We start from the raw sequence: 16,946 nt of genomic DNA on the forward strand, positions 1-16,946 counted from the left end.
CTGAGGTTCTGCCACACTCTTCATCAGCCGTGAGTCAGGATTCTCTCCCTCTCATCCAAGGCAGGGGGGAATGTGGAGCCTAGAATACTGCTAAAGTTTTTGCTTTAGAAGTTTCTCCTACTAGCCAGATGTTGTAGTGCACACCTGTAATCCCAGCGCATGAGAGGTTGAGGCAGGAAGATTATAGGTCAAGCTGAGCTTCATTTTCTGTCTTCTTAAGACTTGATCTCCCTCATCCCCCTGAAAAGGTGTCGCTGGAGAGGGGAGAGACCAGTCCCCAAGTCCCCAGGCCCTCTGTAGGGGGACATGTGGAAGGAGTCAGGTCTTCCCCACCATGTGGATCCCAAGGATAGGACTTGGATTATGTGACCCAGAGTCAAGTGCATTTCCCTACTGAGCCATCTTGCCATCAGCGGCATGGCATGAGAGTGAGTCAGACCTAAGCATTCACTCACGTACTGCTAAAAGAGAGAGGAGGCTGTTGTGGGGGTCTTAGGCAGTGACATTAAGACAGAAAAATAAGCTGAAATTTTTAAGGCATCTCTTTTGCTCTAATATGGACATCGTAGCGCAGACTTGTAACCACAAGACTCTGTCTCAAACAAACAAATAGGTAATAATATTAATTGCAAACCAGAGCATCAAAATAAGGAAAGCCCTGGAAGACACCTGAGACAAGGGAGTGGCTGGCAGTGTGGTGGCCCGGCCACACTCTGGCCTTGCACTTCTGTCTGAAAGCTCAGTTTGCTGCAGGGTTGATAGCTGGAGGAGAATGGCTTCAGTAGACCTAGTGGGTCGGGGGACGGTCTTGCTTACTGGACGGGTGCATTCCTGCAAGGTAGCTGCTGTTTAGAGGCAAGGTTTGGTTTTGTTTTGTTTTGATTGAGTTGACTATATGGATAAAGTTGTAGGGCCTTCTAAGAAGCTGTGGATGGGGCCTGCAGATTTAAAAAAAAAGTAAACAATTATAAATAAGAGAAAATGAATGTCAAAGCATCATAGTTACTATTCAGTAAGTGCATATTTTCCCCAGATGATGTGCAAAGGGGTTCAGGCAATCATATCCAATTAAATGACATAAATGTACAAATAAGGACCCACAGACTAGGAAGGGCATATGGCTTCCCATGACCACTCCACTAGTGAGAGGTAGAGCTGGCTTCAAACTTAGACCCCTCCCTTTCTGTATCCTGTTAGCTTTAGCTGCTCCACCCCCCCACTCCCCCAAAAAAAACTTAGAGCAGGAAGGATAATAACCCATCGTCCCCAGGTGCAGAGGTGAAGGCCAGAGTCCTAGCTGCATGTGTTCTGTTAAGTGCTCGCTACGGAGTGAGACTAGTGAGATTATCAGTTGAGACTTTGGTATAAAATGATGGCACATTGCTTACACTAGGGATTTTTCATTTCTGTAAATCTTGTTTCAAGTTTTATATCATGTTTTTTCAAATATAGCAATTAGAAGCTGATCAGTGCTTGTTGTTGGTTGTTTTTTCTCTTTGGGGGACCCACCACCCAGATCCCAAATAAATCACACACTGAGTGTGTGTGATTATTCTTAATTATAAATGCCTGGCCTTAGCTTGGCTTGTTTCTTAACTAACAGTTTTCCTTAACTTTAAATTATCCTGTCTACCTTTTGCCTCTGGGCTTTTTTTTTTTTCTTACCTCTGTAATCTTACTTTCACTTTTATTCCCTGGGTGGCTGGGTGGCTGGGTGGCTGGGTGGCTGGCCAGCTGGCCAGCTGGCCCCTTGTGTCCTCCTCTCCTTCCAGATTTCTCCTTCTATTTGTTCTCTCTGCCTGCCAGCCCCACCTATCCTTTCTTCTGCCTCACTATTGGCCATTCAGCTCTTTATTAGACCATCAGGTATTTTAGACAGGCACAGTAACACAGCTTCACAGAATTAAACAAATGCAACATAAAAGGATACAACACATCTTTGCATCATTAAACAAGTGTTCCACAGCATAAACAAATGTGACACATCTTAAACTAATATTCTACAACAGGTGTTTTCTTTTCAATAGTCACATGCCTGCAGTAAAGGTTTTGTCTAGATTGCATTTTTGTTGAGGGTCATTCAACCTACTTTTATTCGCCACCTGGTGGCAGATTCTCAAATTGCAGGTATAGTGCCCCACAGGAAATACTTAACTTTCTGTAGGTTGATGTTGGAAGCCTGTGCCTATAAAGAAACTATGTAATAACACCACAACTACAGCTCCTAAACCACGATTTAGCATGGGATAAAAAATGAGGGTAAAAAGAACCTTCTTTCCTTTTGTTTTTCTATCTAATGGTAAATCCCTCAAATTTCCATTTGGAGCACCAAATAGAATCTTGGGAAATGGTCGATTCTTGTTTTTACTTGGTCAATCCTAGTCCTCGAAGCCTGTTTTTCTGTGGTAACACCAACATGGTCTCTTGTGCTTTGTGATTCCCATTCGTGCAGGCTTCACAAGAGGAGAGTCACAGCCTGGGTTCCCGTCTCTCTGAAATACAAGGATTGGACTTGTTAGTATATGACTTTTCTCGAAAAGCCATTAAGACCAAAGGAATAAGTGCCTAGTGAGGGAATATTATGCAAAAGGAAAAACATTTCAGGGAAATGGGGGTCTTCTAGCCCCACCTCAAATCTGACCATGCTGGCAGAATGTGGCTGCCTCTGCATAAGGCCAGCTTTGTGCCCTTCTTATCCCCATGTCCCCAGCTACTCCCATTTCCTTTGAGAGGTGCAGAAAGCCCCCCTGTCTTGAGTGTTTTCCTGCAAAGGGCTCCTGCTGAAAGACTGCACACACAGCCAAGGCTCCGACCTTCACCTTTGCCCCTGACTTACTTCTGACAAAGAGTTCTTCTCTTCCATTCCTCTATGTCTTTTGGGAGAAAGCAGCTAAGGCTAGCAAGAATTGAATGGAAATATAGATAGAAATGTAGTGTATAAGTAATGATGTCCCCCAAATATCTGGAGGCATGAATGCCAACCAAGCAGCAGGCAGCTACAAACCACGCAGGCGTGGTGGCCAATGTGGGTTAGCCGGTCAGTTCAGTGTCTGCTGGGTGCTTCCAGCGTGCAGGTGGGGCCTGGTGAAACCCTCTCTTTCAGTGTTCTAGGACATCCTCCTCGTCTGCTGCCCCGTGTGACCAGGCACATACAGCAGAGTTAAGACCCACTGCCTGGACCCAGATTTGGCAGTGTGACTTAGGGACACTTAGCAACTCTCTGAGCTCTAGTCTCTTCAAGTTGGTCATGAGAATTTTAGAAGCTTGGGTTTGTAGAGAGCAGGAGCCATGCCTTATGTCATCTTGTGAAGTGGGTGGGAACCTAGGGTCAATGACCTGGGTCAGATGGGTCCCTGGGTTCTCTGAAGCAATGTCATTGGACTGCTGGGTGATGATTAGGATTTTGACCTAGGAAAGATGGCCAGATTGGAGAGCCTGGGCAGTGTAACCTGTAACTACAGTGAGAGCCAGGCCTCTCCCGGGCTTTGTGAAGTTGGACAAGTCTTAAACTTCTCTGAGCTCAGCTCTGCCCTAAGAAAGTGAGGGGTTACGTAGGATGGCTTCTGGGGTCTCTTGGGGTTTTTGTTTGGTTGGTTGGTTGGTTTGGTTTTTCAAGACAGAGTTTCTCTGTGTGGCTCTGGCTGTCCTGGAACTCACTCTGTAGACCACCACATGGCTTGGTCTCTTAGTTTTGACCATGGGACCCCTGTTGACAATGGCAGGACCACACATTGAGCTCATGTAGTGTCAGTGAGCCAATGGCAGGGCTGGGCCTGTTCCCTCAGCCCCTGATCTCAGGCTTCAGATGAGAGAAAGAAGAACTCAGAATGCGCTTTTGTCCTCTCAGGTGAAAACCGAGAGGCAGGCATGTGTTGCATGATTGTGATCCCAGAACTCAAGAGACTGAGGCAGGGGGATGGAAAGTTTGAGGCCACTTGGAGCAAGACCCTGTCTCAAAAAAGAAAAAAAAATGTTTTTAATGTGTTGAGATGATAGCTCAGCAGCACAGTGCCTTTTTAGCATATGCGTGAGGTCCTGAGTTCAATCTATAGTGTAATAAAGAAGTGGTCCTTGGTCTTGAAGCCCAGGACGTCGGGTGTTGCTGAAATGTCCGTCAGTGGCTTCACTTTGCTCCGTGTGGCCCCTGTGATCAAGCTCTTACCCATTCGGCTTCTTCTTACACCACTCATGACCCACACCCTGGGGTGTCACCCTAGTGCCCCCTTTTTTAACATAAATGTACCCTACTCTGCAGCCACCTGGGCCTGGTCACTCCCCTCACTGGACTGCTGACGGGGTTCCTGCCTCTGCTGGAACGTTCTTCCTACTTCTGTTCCCAGCTCCCCCCATGTGAGCCCACCAAAGCTAATCTTCTACCGCACAGGATGCCCACACACTGGTGTCCGTGAAGGTGGGGACTGTGTTGGACACTGTCACATGCCAGCCTCCAGGGCGGTGGCTGTCCAAGCAGCCGCACAGCCCCGGGTTCAGGGAGAGATACGGTAATAGAACTAAAGGCACAAACGCCCTCAGTCTGGAGGTGGGCAGGCGGCCTGCAAATCCCAACTCCACAGTTAGCAGGGTGTGGCCTGCAGCAGGCCGCTCGGCTTTTGGAACCTCAGTTTACCCACCTGTAAAATGGAAGTAACTGCAGTCCCTCTACCTCAATCATAGTTTACTGTAAAGCTGAAGTAACGGTCGGCAGAAAAGACTGTGCACAGCACTTCGCCCAGACCAGGTACCTGGCCTGTCTTCTCCGCATCCTCACGTCCTTGCAGGAGGAGATGGAATTCCATGGGCTTGGAGGCTGTGAACAGAGTTGACTGGGCTCAGTTCTTCCAGCTGAGCCAGACCTCAGAGAAAGCAGGCTTTGGGGACGATGCCCATCTCAGAAGAGCCAAGCAAACTCCCCTCTGGCTGGCCGGGCCTCGCTGTGGTCCAGAGATTTCCTTGCATAAGGGAGTTCAGACAGAACCTCCTAAGTGCCTGGGGGTTCAGTCGTGAACAAAGGGCTTTCAGGTCACGGCTGAGCAAGGCTTGCCACCCCCTGCCCCAGAAGGCTGGGCCTTTCTGTTGCGGCTCTCTGTGTCCTGGCAGCCTGGTCCTGGCCCAGCTACCCTACACACTGTGGGCCATGCCTCAGAGAGAGGCAGCCAGGAAGCTCTTGGCCAGTGTCCCTCCACCCCCTCCCCGAGGACAGCTCCCCACGGGGCGGAGTTGAGGCAACTAGGCTGAAAGGGGCCCTTTATCCCCAGCTCCCACCGGGAGGCAGAGCCACTGCCCACCACACCCACCACACCCAAGGCCAGGAGGAGTTGAACAGGGACACTTGGCCTCAGTGCCAGCCTGTCTAGTAACCAGGCTCTCTGGCCCCACTCTGTCTGGGTCCTGGAGGATGAGTCCAGCCCTTGCTTCAGAGGTGGCAGCCCCAATATGTGAGGAGAGAGACTGTGTGTACATACACAAGTGTGTGTAAATGAGAGAGATGCCCAGAGCAAGACTGTGTGGACACACTCACCAGTGCATTGATCGCAGCATTTAGTGCAAGCCGGTGGCCTGCTACATGCAAGGCCTTGGGTTGAGCCCTAAGCACACATCTGCTAGCCTTGTGCTTATAGCCTGTTCTGTAGGAATCCTATGCAGAGAGGCCAGTCTCAGAAGTGGTGCACTTGGGAGTGAACTGGCTCCTGCAAGTTGTCCTCTGACACCCCTACACACACACACACACACACACACACACACACACACACACACACACACGTCGCACGCACGCACGCACACGCATATGCACATGCACAGCGAATAAATGTAGAAAATTTAAAATGAAGTAGTACTATTCTGGAGCTGGGTGTGGTGGCCCAAATTTATAATCCAGCACCTGTGAGGAAGGCAAGAGGATTACCACCAAGTTCAAACCAGCCTAGGCTACATAATGAGTTCTAGCCTGGACTACAGAGTGAGAGACCCTGTCTCAGCAACAGCAGCCACCACAACAAAAGATGGTTCTGGCTGCTAGAACGTGGAAACACGTGGATACAGCGGTGCACACACGGCTGCTGGGGAGGCTGGGATGGGAAAATCATTTGAGCCCAGAGGATTGAGGATAGACCGGCTCAAAAAAATAAAGGAGAAGAGGGAACGGGAGCTGAAGGGAAGGAAGGGAGACGACTCAGAGGTTGGCTCCGGAGGACTCAGCTAGGCCACCAGAAAGTGATTTAGGCTCGCCAAGTCGGCAGCCCTGTGCCGTACACTGCTTCTAATCCATTTTCCAGACTGTGGTCCCACTGGGTGGACGAGAAGGCTTACACACAGAAAGCACACTGTGTCCAGGAGCGTAGAGGCATCACATCTGACCTCCAGCTTGGTGGTCTTAAGTTGTTTTTTTGTGGGGTGGGGTGAGGTTTCAAGACAGGGTTTCTCTGTGTAGCCTTGACTGTCCTAGAACTCACTCTGTAGCCCAGGCTGGCTTTGAACTCAGAGGTCTCCCTGCCTCTGCCTCTTGAATGCTGAGATTAAAGGTATGTGCCACCACCACCCAGCGATGATCCTAAGTTTTAAAACTTTTCCCCTTAAGCCTGGCTCTAGGCACTAAAATCACCACACACACACACACACACACACACACACACACACACACACACACACACACATGCACGCACCATGATGCCACAGCCTTCCTCTAGCTGTGTAAGCTGTGGCAACAGCAAAGTTAGAGTTAATTTGTTTTGAAGTAGGGTTTTACTCTGTAGCCCAGACTGGCCTCCCTGGCAGTCCACCTCCCTCAGGTGTCCAGTGCTGGGGTATGGCAGGCACCATCACACCCAGCTAAGAGTTAGGGTTTCAGTCCACGGTGAAACAGTGAGGTTTTGCAAGTCTGTTTCTCTGAGTTAGGAGCCAGGAGTTGGACGAAGTGCTCGCCTAGCATGCACAAAGCCCGGGTTTGATCCTTAGCAACACGTGAACTGGGTGTAGTGATACAAACCTGTAATGGAAACATTTGAGAGCTTCTCTCCTGTAACTTCCTATAGTGGGTTCACTACGGCCCCAAAGACATGTGTTCAAGTCCTGGGCCCTAGAACCTGTGGACATAGCTCTCATTTGGAAATGGTCTTCGCTGTGTAAGTGAAGGATCTCAAGGAGAGACCGGGGTAGGCAAGATGGCTTGGTGGATAATGAATGGTGCTTGTTGCTAAGCCTGAATCTGACTTTTGAGAGTTTTCCCTTGACCTTACCTGACCTCTGCATGTGTGTGTGTGCAGTGTCAGACGTCAGACTCATGTTCATGTGTATGTGTGTGTGTGTGTGTGTGTGTGTGTGTGTATGCACATACCCCCCATGGGCACCTACATATGCATAATTTTAAAATAAATACTTGCTTTAAAGCAAGGTTGTTGTAAGGACTCGCCAAGTAATCCCAGTAACCCTGTAACTACTGTTATACCCATCACCCCCCACACACACACACACACTTGCCTCTTTTGGGTCCCCACTAAGCATCCATCTCAAGGTTCCAATGGAGAATGCAGAGGTCCCAGCAAGGAAGTGTTTGCTCCAAGGTCACACAGTTGCTGGGACCCAGGACTCTTGCTTGAGGTCCCGCCTCCTCGGTGCAGCCCAGGAAGGGGTCCTCCACCCAGTTCCCAGATAGTTCTGGGTGCTCAGCTTCTCCAGGGTTTTCATTGGCTTCCAGGAACGAGTTAAGTCTTGCTGGGTTGGGTCTGTTTCAGGTCGGAGTGTAATCTGCCCTGAGATGCTTATCTTATTTCTGGAGCAGCTTCCAGTAGCTTTGAAGAGTGGCAGCAGCCAAGCCTGCCATAAAGGGGCTGCAGGACGTTTACAAGCAGCCTTTAATGCCCTGTGGTCTCGGCTTCCTTAATGGGCATTTCCCTCCCCCGCCTTTTCCTCTTTCCCTGGTTTAATATGGTCCCTGGTTTGGCTTTCCCAGTGCGGTTTGGATTCCTCACGGAGAAGTCAAAACCATGGAATCCCTTCCAGGTCTCCCCTCCCTCATCCCTTTGGGCTGCCTGGGCCAAAGCCCCAAGTAGGGAAAAGAAGCATTGCTCAAGAGAACCACCCTGTTGGGGTCCAGAGAAGCTAACCGCAAGCTGCTTTGTACCAGTGTAGCTGACCCCTGAGCCTGGTGGAGGGGATCGGAGGCATCACCCATGGCGGGGTGGCCTTGCTTCCGGCGCTCCGGAGTCAGGTGGAGTGGTCCTTCCCCTCACTGCCCCCTTCTCCAAGCCTCTGCACCTCTTGAAATGCATCTGCATCCTTGTGCTCTGGAGTCAGGTGGAGCGGTCCTTCCCCTCACTGCCCCCTTCTCCAAGCCTCTGCACCTCCTGAAATGCATCTGCATCCCTGTGCTCTGGAGTCAGGTGGAGTGGTCCTTCCCCTCACCACCCCCTTCTCCAAGCCTCTGCACCTCCTGAAATGCATCTGCATCCCTGTGCTCTGGAGTCAGGTGGAGTGGTCCTTCCCCTCACCACCCCCTTCTCCAAGCCTCTGCACTTCCTGTAACGCATCTTCATCCTTCACTAGTTCCGTCTACAGCCCTGCAAGACAAGGCTCTGTCAGAGGTGCAGTTGGCTTTGGGATGAAGCCTGGAAGGGTGACCCACATGGCCTCCACATCTCCTCCCCCCACTCCCTTCCATTGACAGGATGAGAAGGGGTAGGGGTGCCATTTGTGGAAGGTGACACCTCTCTGGGCTGCCCTGAGTTTCTTCCATTACTCACATGGTCCTTCGGGGTCCTGCTGGGCACCTCTAGACATCTGGTATCATAGAGTCTGGCTGGTCTGACAAGCAACTGGCTCCAGAACTCCAGCCCAGGGACACCCATCATTTTATCAGTCCCGAGAGCAGCCTTCCTGCACATCAGCTTAATGACAAAGGCTGCTTTATACAGCATCCCCACAGCCACACTTTATATGAACTATAAAGTGACAGGCAACCAAAAAAGGATAAGGAGCTGAGAGGCAGGGACATCGAGGACATTTCCCCTATGAGTAACAGTGTCACTACTATCTTAATAAATCACCTTTTGCCTTCTTTGCAAGGGAATCCCATGGTGGAGTTCTTATCTGCAGGTGGCCAGACATTTGGCTCAAGAGAGCATGGAGGTAGGGGAGTTGGGGTAGATGCTCAGGTAGGGATGGGGAATGAGTATGCCAGGAGGTCCTTACTGGAGCACCTGCAGTGTGACAGGCTGTGTTAGCAGGGTCCTGGGGGCAGATGGGGGAAGTGAGCATGTTCCACCATGTGTGGAGAATGAGCTGTGCAAATGAGAACCAGGTCACGCATCCTCTATGTTCTGGTGATCCTGTCTCATCTATGCAGGGTGACCTGTCCTGTGGTGACAGGGAGGACAGAGGCCACTGCAGCCTCTTCTTGCAGGTCCCAAGGTCCCCTGCATTCCCTTTCCCCTGCCAAAGGCTGCTTTAGGAAATGGCTGGACTCTCCCTGAGGGAGACCTCTTAGCCAGAAGTAGCAGAATGGATGCCCTGGGGTGTAGCTTCGGTAGTAGGAGGGAGGTGGGCCAGCCACCCCAGCCGCTCCGGCCCCAGAAGGGAGACCCCTGAGAAGCACTGTGAATCCCCTTCTGCAGTGGCCCAACAGGACCGGACTCCAGCTGCCCACAGCGAGCTACTGTCTGCACATTTCACCACCCAGACTTGCCTTATTCTCTCTCAGCGATGTTCACTGTGATGACATTTCTCTTAAGTGACGTACACTAAAATCCCCCTGGGACTGCTGCAGGGTGAACGGCCTGAACTAAGACAATGGCCTCCCCTCCGTAGTCCTTCACTGGGACAGAAACACAACTGAAAAGTCTGAGGATAGCCCCAGACTCAGAAACAGCCACATCCAACTACTGAAGTAGCAAAGGAATCGGCCCCTCACTAGTGTGGTCTTCTGGCTGTTGGTCACTCAAGAAGTATTTATTTATTGAGCTCATACTGAGCCAGACTGGTCTTCCATTTTCTTCTCAAGCCATAATAAAGTTGGCCACTGGGGGCGCCAGGCTTTCATCTAGCCAAATTAGCAACCGTGAGAATGAGAAGGCTCAAGTCCGGACCTCATTGACTCAGATTGGGTCCTCTTCACGCTTGAGCCAGTCACTGTGTCTTTGGTTGGTTAGGCTGTGTCGCGTGCTAACCTGTTGCCAGGGGGCTGTGGTCAGCATGATCGGTGTCGGGGAACACTGACCTCTGTGGGCTATCTCATTGACCTTGGAAGGGTCAATGGGCTTCTCAGCTTGCTTTCGTTGTTTTGTTTGTTTGTGGGGTTTTGTTTGTTTTGCTTTGCGGCGGCGCGGGGGTGGGGTGGGGTGTTAATGAGCTATAACACTCAGAAGAATGAGGCAGGTGCCCTAGAAATGGGATATTCTAGAAAGAAGAAGATAATCCCCAGCTCGTGTAATCCTCAAAGCAAGGCCTTCTGAAAGGGGCGTGGACACTGGGCCCAGACGACACCCACTGGGCCCACAAGTGTCAGTGTGTAAGGCCCTGAGCATCAGACGAGTGAGTTCGGGTTCTAAGTTTGACAGTCTGGGCTGGAGGTGCAGCCCAGTAATAGAGCATTTGCCTAGTATATGCGAGGTCTCTGGTTCAGTCCCCAGCATGGGGACTCTGAAGTTGAACCAGCTGCATTTACTAGCCTGGGAAAGAACAATGTGTAGGTGTACTCTTGATTGAGTGTGACCATGTGTTGATGTTTGTCATGACTGAACACACTGAATTGTCCATCGTGAGGGACCAGGACTTCCTGTAAACCTTGCCCATACCTGTTGTGGGACGTCCCAACCCTGGCTGAAGGGTTCAGAGAGATCAGGGGACAGTCCAACTGGAACAGCCATAGTCTGGAGTCACCTGTCTCACCCTGGAACTAGCCACCCACCTAAGCTAAGAATAGGAATCCTTGCCTAACTAACAGGAAGGAATGCTGGTTTCTTAGGGAGGGGCCGGAAGACAAGACACAGCACACGGGCTGGGCCTCTTCTCATATTTACTTGTGAGATCACTAGGAAGCCACGCCCTAACACTGGGCATTGATCCTGCCACAGACCCAGGCAAGGTGAGTTGACCAGGTTCTTCATAGATGCCCAAGATGGCAGCCTCCCGGGAGAGGCCCTGGGCCCTCAACCTCAGGCGCCTCTTGCCCCCCAACAGAGGTGATAGCTTCTCTCTTGCTTTGTTGGCAATGGGCTGAGGTGGTGTAGGTGGGAACCAGTTGGAATCCAAGAGGTGAGGGGATGAGAGGATCTCCACAGCAGCCTCCGCCAGAACGCTCAGCTCACTAGCCTCTCTCTTCCAGGCAAGATCCTGTTCCGGAGAAGCCACATCCGGGACGTGGCAGTGAAGAGGTTGAAACCCATCGATGAGTACTGCAGGGTAAGGCTGGGCTGGGGGAAGGGAGGAGGGGAACCGTCTCAGCCTCCACCACCTTTGGAGGAAGATGTTGTACAAAGCCCGGGTCTGGGGTTTCCCGGCTGGGGGCCGGAGGTGTGGATGACTGCCACTTTGGGGGGTCACTCCTGGACTGGACCACTGTCGGGCAGAGGGCCTAGGACTCACAGCTGAGGCTCCGCCCCTTCCGAGACGCATCCATATTTATAAAATGCTTGGTTAAACCACTTCTGCCAGCTTAGGAGTTAAGTGCTGGGGGGACCATAAGGTGGTGTTTGCTGGAGGTAGGAGGATTGCTTCTTTGAATTTCTTTGAGTATGGCTTGAATCAGTGTTGAGCATGGTGGCATCTGGAATACACATTTGTTTATTCACACAAGTTTTAATAGATGCCAGTGTACTCTCTGGTTAGTGTTCTCTCTCTCTCCCTCTCTCTCCCCCTCCCTCCCTCCCTCCCTTCCTCCCCCCCCCCCCCCCCGTGTGTGTGTGTGTGTGTGTGTGTGTGTGTGTGTGTGTGTGTACACGTACGACATGGAAACGACCAATGTCAGAGAGCAGGCAGGAGGAGCATATGTCCTCAAGCTGAGCCTGTTTGTCTTTCTGCTTGTGTTTTTGTTTGTTTCGTTTGGGGGCATGGTGCTAATTCTGACCCCAAGACCTCAAATCCTGTCTTTTAGACTGATTATAGTCTAGGACTTCCCGGAAGATACTCATTAGTGTTGTTGGTATTCAGACGTCCAGACTGCTTGTGTTCAAAGCCCTGTCTAGCTTTATAAACTTACTTCACATCCGAAGTCTCTGTTTCCAAGTCTGTTCAGTAGGAAAGAGGGCAGGCCCTCCGTTGTGGGGGCAGAGTAAACTGAAATGTATTAGGCCTGCATGGTGTGTGGCTCAGAGGACGTGTTCAGTGGGTGTCTTTTGTTACTACCACAGAACACAGACATTTGTATCAATAAATAAGTAAAACATTTAAATGTATTTGAAAGGATGTTGGGGAAAAGGCTCAGCAGTGAAGAGCAACTGTTGCTCTTGCAGAGGACCCGAGTTTGGTTCCCAGCAGCCACATGGCAGCTCACAACCTTCTGTACCTCCAGGACCAGAGATCCAGCGCCCTCTTCTGGCCTCCACAGACACTTCATGCGAGTACTGCACAGACTCACATGTAGGCAAAACACCCAAACATACAAAATAAATCCTTTTTTAAAAAAAGTATTAAAAGCAAGTAAAGGGCTGGGGGGGGGGTGTCTCTCTCAGTGGGTAGAACACTTGCCTAGTGTGCTCAGTACCTAGTAGTGAAAAAAATAAAATATGCTGGCAGTGATGGCGCACACCTTTAATCCCAGCACTCGGGAGGCAGAGGCAGGCGGATCTCTGTGAGTTCCAGGACAGCCAGGGCTACACAGAGAACACCTGTCTCGAAAAGCCAAATGAATAAAAACATAAAGTACAAAAATAAATAATAAAAATAGACAAAATTAAATAATGTGTTGTTATTCATGATACCACTGACTTTAATAGAAATAGAATTCATAGTTAAGCTGGGCATAGAGGTGCATGCTTATAATTCTAGCAGGCAAGCAGGGAGACAATGAGTGTTAAGACCAACCTGGAATACGTAACAAGATCATGTCTCAAAACACCAGTGGTTAGAGATACAGTGTAATGATAGAGTATGCCCAAAGCCCTGAGTCTGAGCCCAGCCTCCCTAAAAAAGTAACAGACAAATAAACCTCTAGCTCAGTGATACCTACCGTGGAATGTGACTTCCAGGAAGGAACTGGCAGTAAAGGCGCATGCCACCAAATGTGGTAATTCAATACCGCTGTGGTAGAGGGAGAACCAACTCCTGCATGTTGTCCTTGGACCTCCACATGTGTGCTGTGGTACATGTACCGCACACTGAAAGGAGGGAAGGGAGAGACTAAAAGTATTTTCAGTTTATTTTCAGTTTATGTGTATGAGTGTTTTGCCTGAGTGTATGTGTCTGTGTACCATGTGCATGCAGTGCCCATGGCGGCCAGAAGAGGGTGTTAGGTCCTCTGGGATCGATGTTTGTGAACTGCTGTGTAGGTGCTGGGAATTGAACCTGGGTCCTCTGGTAGAGGAGCCAGTGTTCTTAATTGCTGAGTCTTCTCTCCAGACACACACACACACACACACACACACACACACACACACACACACAATCCCACGAGGCTGGGTGGGTATGGTGGCACTATAATCCTAACGCTCAGGAGATTGATGCAGGAAGATGGAAGAGGCCATCCTGGGCTAACTCAGAGAAAAGAGTCCTAGGGAGAGAAGAATAACATGTTTTATCTGAAGAATATTAGAGTGAGAAGAGCTGGGGTCTAGTCCGAGTGCCCCACTAGCTGTGTGGCCTGGAACAAATGGGAATGAAATCCATGGTCTTGCAGGGGTTGAGTGGGAATTCGTATCACTGTTACGTGACTTCAGAAATGCTGTCCCTATACTAGCCCCTTACTGGTAAGGTCGCTTTCTGTGGTGATTTGATGAGAATCCTCCCTCGCCCCATAGGCTCATGTATTTGAATACATTGACCCTAGTTGGTGGAACTGTTTGGGAAGGATTAGAAGGTGTGGTCTTGTTGGAGGAGGTGTGTCACTGGGGATGGACTTTGAGGTTTCAAAGAGCCCACTCCATTTTCGGTTAGCTCTCTTTCTCCACCTCATGGTTGTTTTCTCAGGATGTGGACTCTCGGGTACTGCTCCAGCACCATGTCCGCCCGCCTGCTGCCATGCTCCCAGCCATGGTGGTCAGAACTCACCCTCTAGAACAGTGGGCCTCAAATTAAATGCTTGCTTTTGTAAATTGCCTTGGTCATAATGTCTTGTTACAGTGATTTAAAAGTAACCAAGACATTTTATGTTCTAATATTTTATTAACAACTCATGCTTGGCAACACAAATGTTTAAGTCAGGCCTGGCATGGTGGCACATGCCTATTAACTCAAGCACTTAGGAGGTGGAGGCAGGATACCCAAGAGTCTAAGGTCAGCCCCAACTACATAGTGAGCTCAAAGAGACTCTATCTATAGATTAGTAAATAACCAATCCTACAAATTTAAAAATGACAACTGAGTCTTTAACTGCCATCTCGAAGCTTCCAGGAAGACAATTGCTCCCTTCTACTCCCATGAACCCAGGTTTGAGTTTTGTCCAGATTGGCCTGGGTCACGTGTTCTGCCCCATTGTAAACTATGAATGAATGGCCCTGAGCTAGATATCACTCTTCTTCAGATCAATATCCTCTTTTCTCTTTAAAGGACATTCACCATTTCTAAATTGGTGCTGCAACCAAGGCTTTTTATTGCTTTAAGTTAAATAAATGAGCAGAGCTAATGGAGGTGGGACCGAGGCAGAAGGAAGCTATAATTTATGGCTCAGATCAGCCTGCCTCCTGAGCTGTGGAGCCCGAGGCATCCACAGCTGATTGTGCATCAGCCAGAGGACGGAGCCCGCAGCATTTCCTTCTTGAGAATGGCTTTCTCGGGGGAGCTACAGAAATGAGGTCTGTAAGAGAGGGCCCTCCTGACCTAGCACAGATGGGAGCAGCCCAGAGTGGGGCTAGATCCTGTCACCTCTCAAGCAGGACTTCACAAGTGTGTCAGAGGGCCATGCAGGCTGACCTTTAATCCTGCTGAATTAGAAAACTGAGGTCTGCCTGGCATGGTGACACACATCTTTAATCCTAGCACTCAGGAGGCAGAGTCAGGTGGATCTCTGAGTTTGAGGCCAGCCTGGTCTACCTAGTGAATTCAAGGACAGCCAGAGCTGCACAGAGAAACCATATCTCAAAAAAGCAGAGCAAACAAACAAAAACCCCACAAACAAACCAAACAACAGAAGCAAGCTGAGGTCAGTACTGCAGTTGTCTGAGAAGCTCACGGACCCTTCCAAGGTCAATGAGATAGCCCACAGAGGTGAGTGCTTCCCACAGCTGTGCCATCAGATGGCGCAATTTGTGACCACTTAGTGTTACTGCCGCCCACCACCACCACCATGGCCAGTAGCGTGTGCCTTTCATCCCACGCCTGGGCTTTGTCTACCAATCCTTTCATTTGCCATTTGATTCAGGGTCTCTCTATGTGGCCATGTCAGTCTCAAACTCAGAAGCAACCTCCTGTCTCAGTGTTGTGTGACACTGTCCTTTGGGAGATGTGAACAGATATCTACTCACCTCAGAAAGGGAACCGATGACAGACCAAAGTATGGATGTCACTGAAGTCCGACTTGGTGACCAGTGAGTTTGTGGGGTTACATAGGAAGCAGAAATGACTTAAGACAGCCACATCACCAAAGCCCATCCCAGCATGGGTGACCGTTCACAAAAGCTAGAAGTGGATAGCCTGCAGGAAGCTTAACAAGTTGAAGAATGTCCTTTCCAGGTAGCTCAGCTGCTCTGACCCTCTTTCAGGCAGCTTGGCTGGTCCATACTTCTTCCAGGAAAGCTCAGTCCTTACAGCTTACACATGCTTAGGGAGGGGAGGAGCCTAGTGGATCTGATCAGTTTCAGGAACTTCATGAAACCTTTGAGTTGTTTACTTCCTGTGCTCAAAGCTCCACTCAGGGTAGAATGTTTCACCTCCTCTTAGAGCAGTGGTTCTCAATCTTCCTAATGCTGCAACCCTTTATTACAGTTCCTCATGTTGTGCTGACCCCCAACCATAAAATTATTTTCGTTGCTGCTTCATAACTGTAATTTTGCTACTGTTATAAATCATAATGTAAATATCTGTGTTTTCTGATGGTCTTAGGCGACCCCTGGGAAAGAATTGTTCGACCCCCACAGGGGTTATGGCCCACAGGTTGAGAACCACTGCCTTAGAATCTCACATTATTTCACTTCCTTTCTAAGATCTAGGTCCTACCTAACTAGCTTCTCTCCAAGATGAAAGGTTCAAATTAAGAGGATTCTGCTGCGTAACCCAGCTTTCTGAGTGCTGGGACGACAGTCTTCACTACCATGCCCATCCTGTGCCACTGGCCTTCCCCACAGCTGAATGGACGTCAGTCAGTCTCTCTCTGTCTGTCCCCCCCCCATTCTCAATACGACCCATCTGCCCTGGCACTGGGTGCTAAGAAGACAGTCTAGGGGTGAGGCAAGAACCAGAGCCTCTGGGATGGGTTAGGACGGAGAAAGTGGGCACTGGTAGGCCATTCAGACCAGAGCAGCTTCGGTCCCCAGCCTAGGCACCCCGTACCCCGGCCCTTCTCCATTCTCAGTGGCTGGGAAAGCAGGGTGGAAGAGCAGGGTCACTCAGCAGATACCCTGCCCCTGGTGTCTGGCAGCCCCCCTCTCCTCGCTCCCTGTCACCCCCACTGTTCCCTCCTACCTGGATACAAAGGTGTGAGACTCGTTCACCCTTGGCCAGTGCCTGAGGTCAACCCTCTGCCGTCACCTGGGTCATACCCTGTAGAAACTGTGCGAGCCACGGGTCAGATGATCTCACTAATGACTGTGCACTGGCCCGAGAATTAGAGTGACCTTAAGGACATCTCACAGATAGCAGTGAGGAAT

At 50.0% G+C, this 16,946-nt stretch overlaps 1 protein-coding gene across 1 annotated transcript in view; it reads left to right on the forward strand.

Annotated features, from left to right (window-relative positions):
* Sh3pxd2a (SH3 and PX domains 2A) overlaps positions 1–16,946 on the forward strand; it is a 212,473-nt gene that overhangs the window by 87,415 nt on the left and 108,112 nt on the right. Inside the window, 1 exon segment of the mRNA XM_028874661.2 lies at positions 11,315–11,391. Within this exon segment, the coding sequence (XP_028730494.1) occupies positions 11,315–11,391 (77 nt within the window).

Source organism: Peromyscus leucopus, chromosome 1 (genome assembly GCF_004664715.2).
Source record: "Peromyscus leucopus breed LL Stock chromosome 1, UCI_PerLeu_2.1, whole genome shotgun sequence".
Classification (NCBI taxonomy): Eukaryota; Metazoa; Chordata; class Mammalia; order Rodentia; family Cricetidae; genus Peromyscus; species Peromyscus leucopus.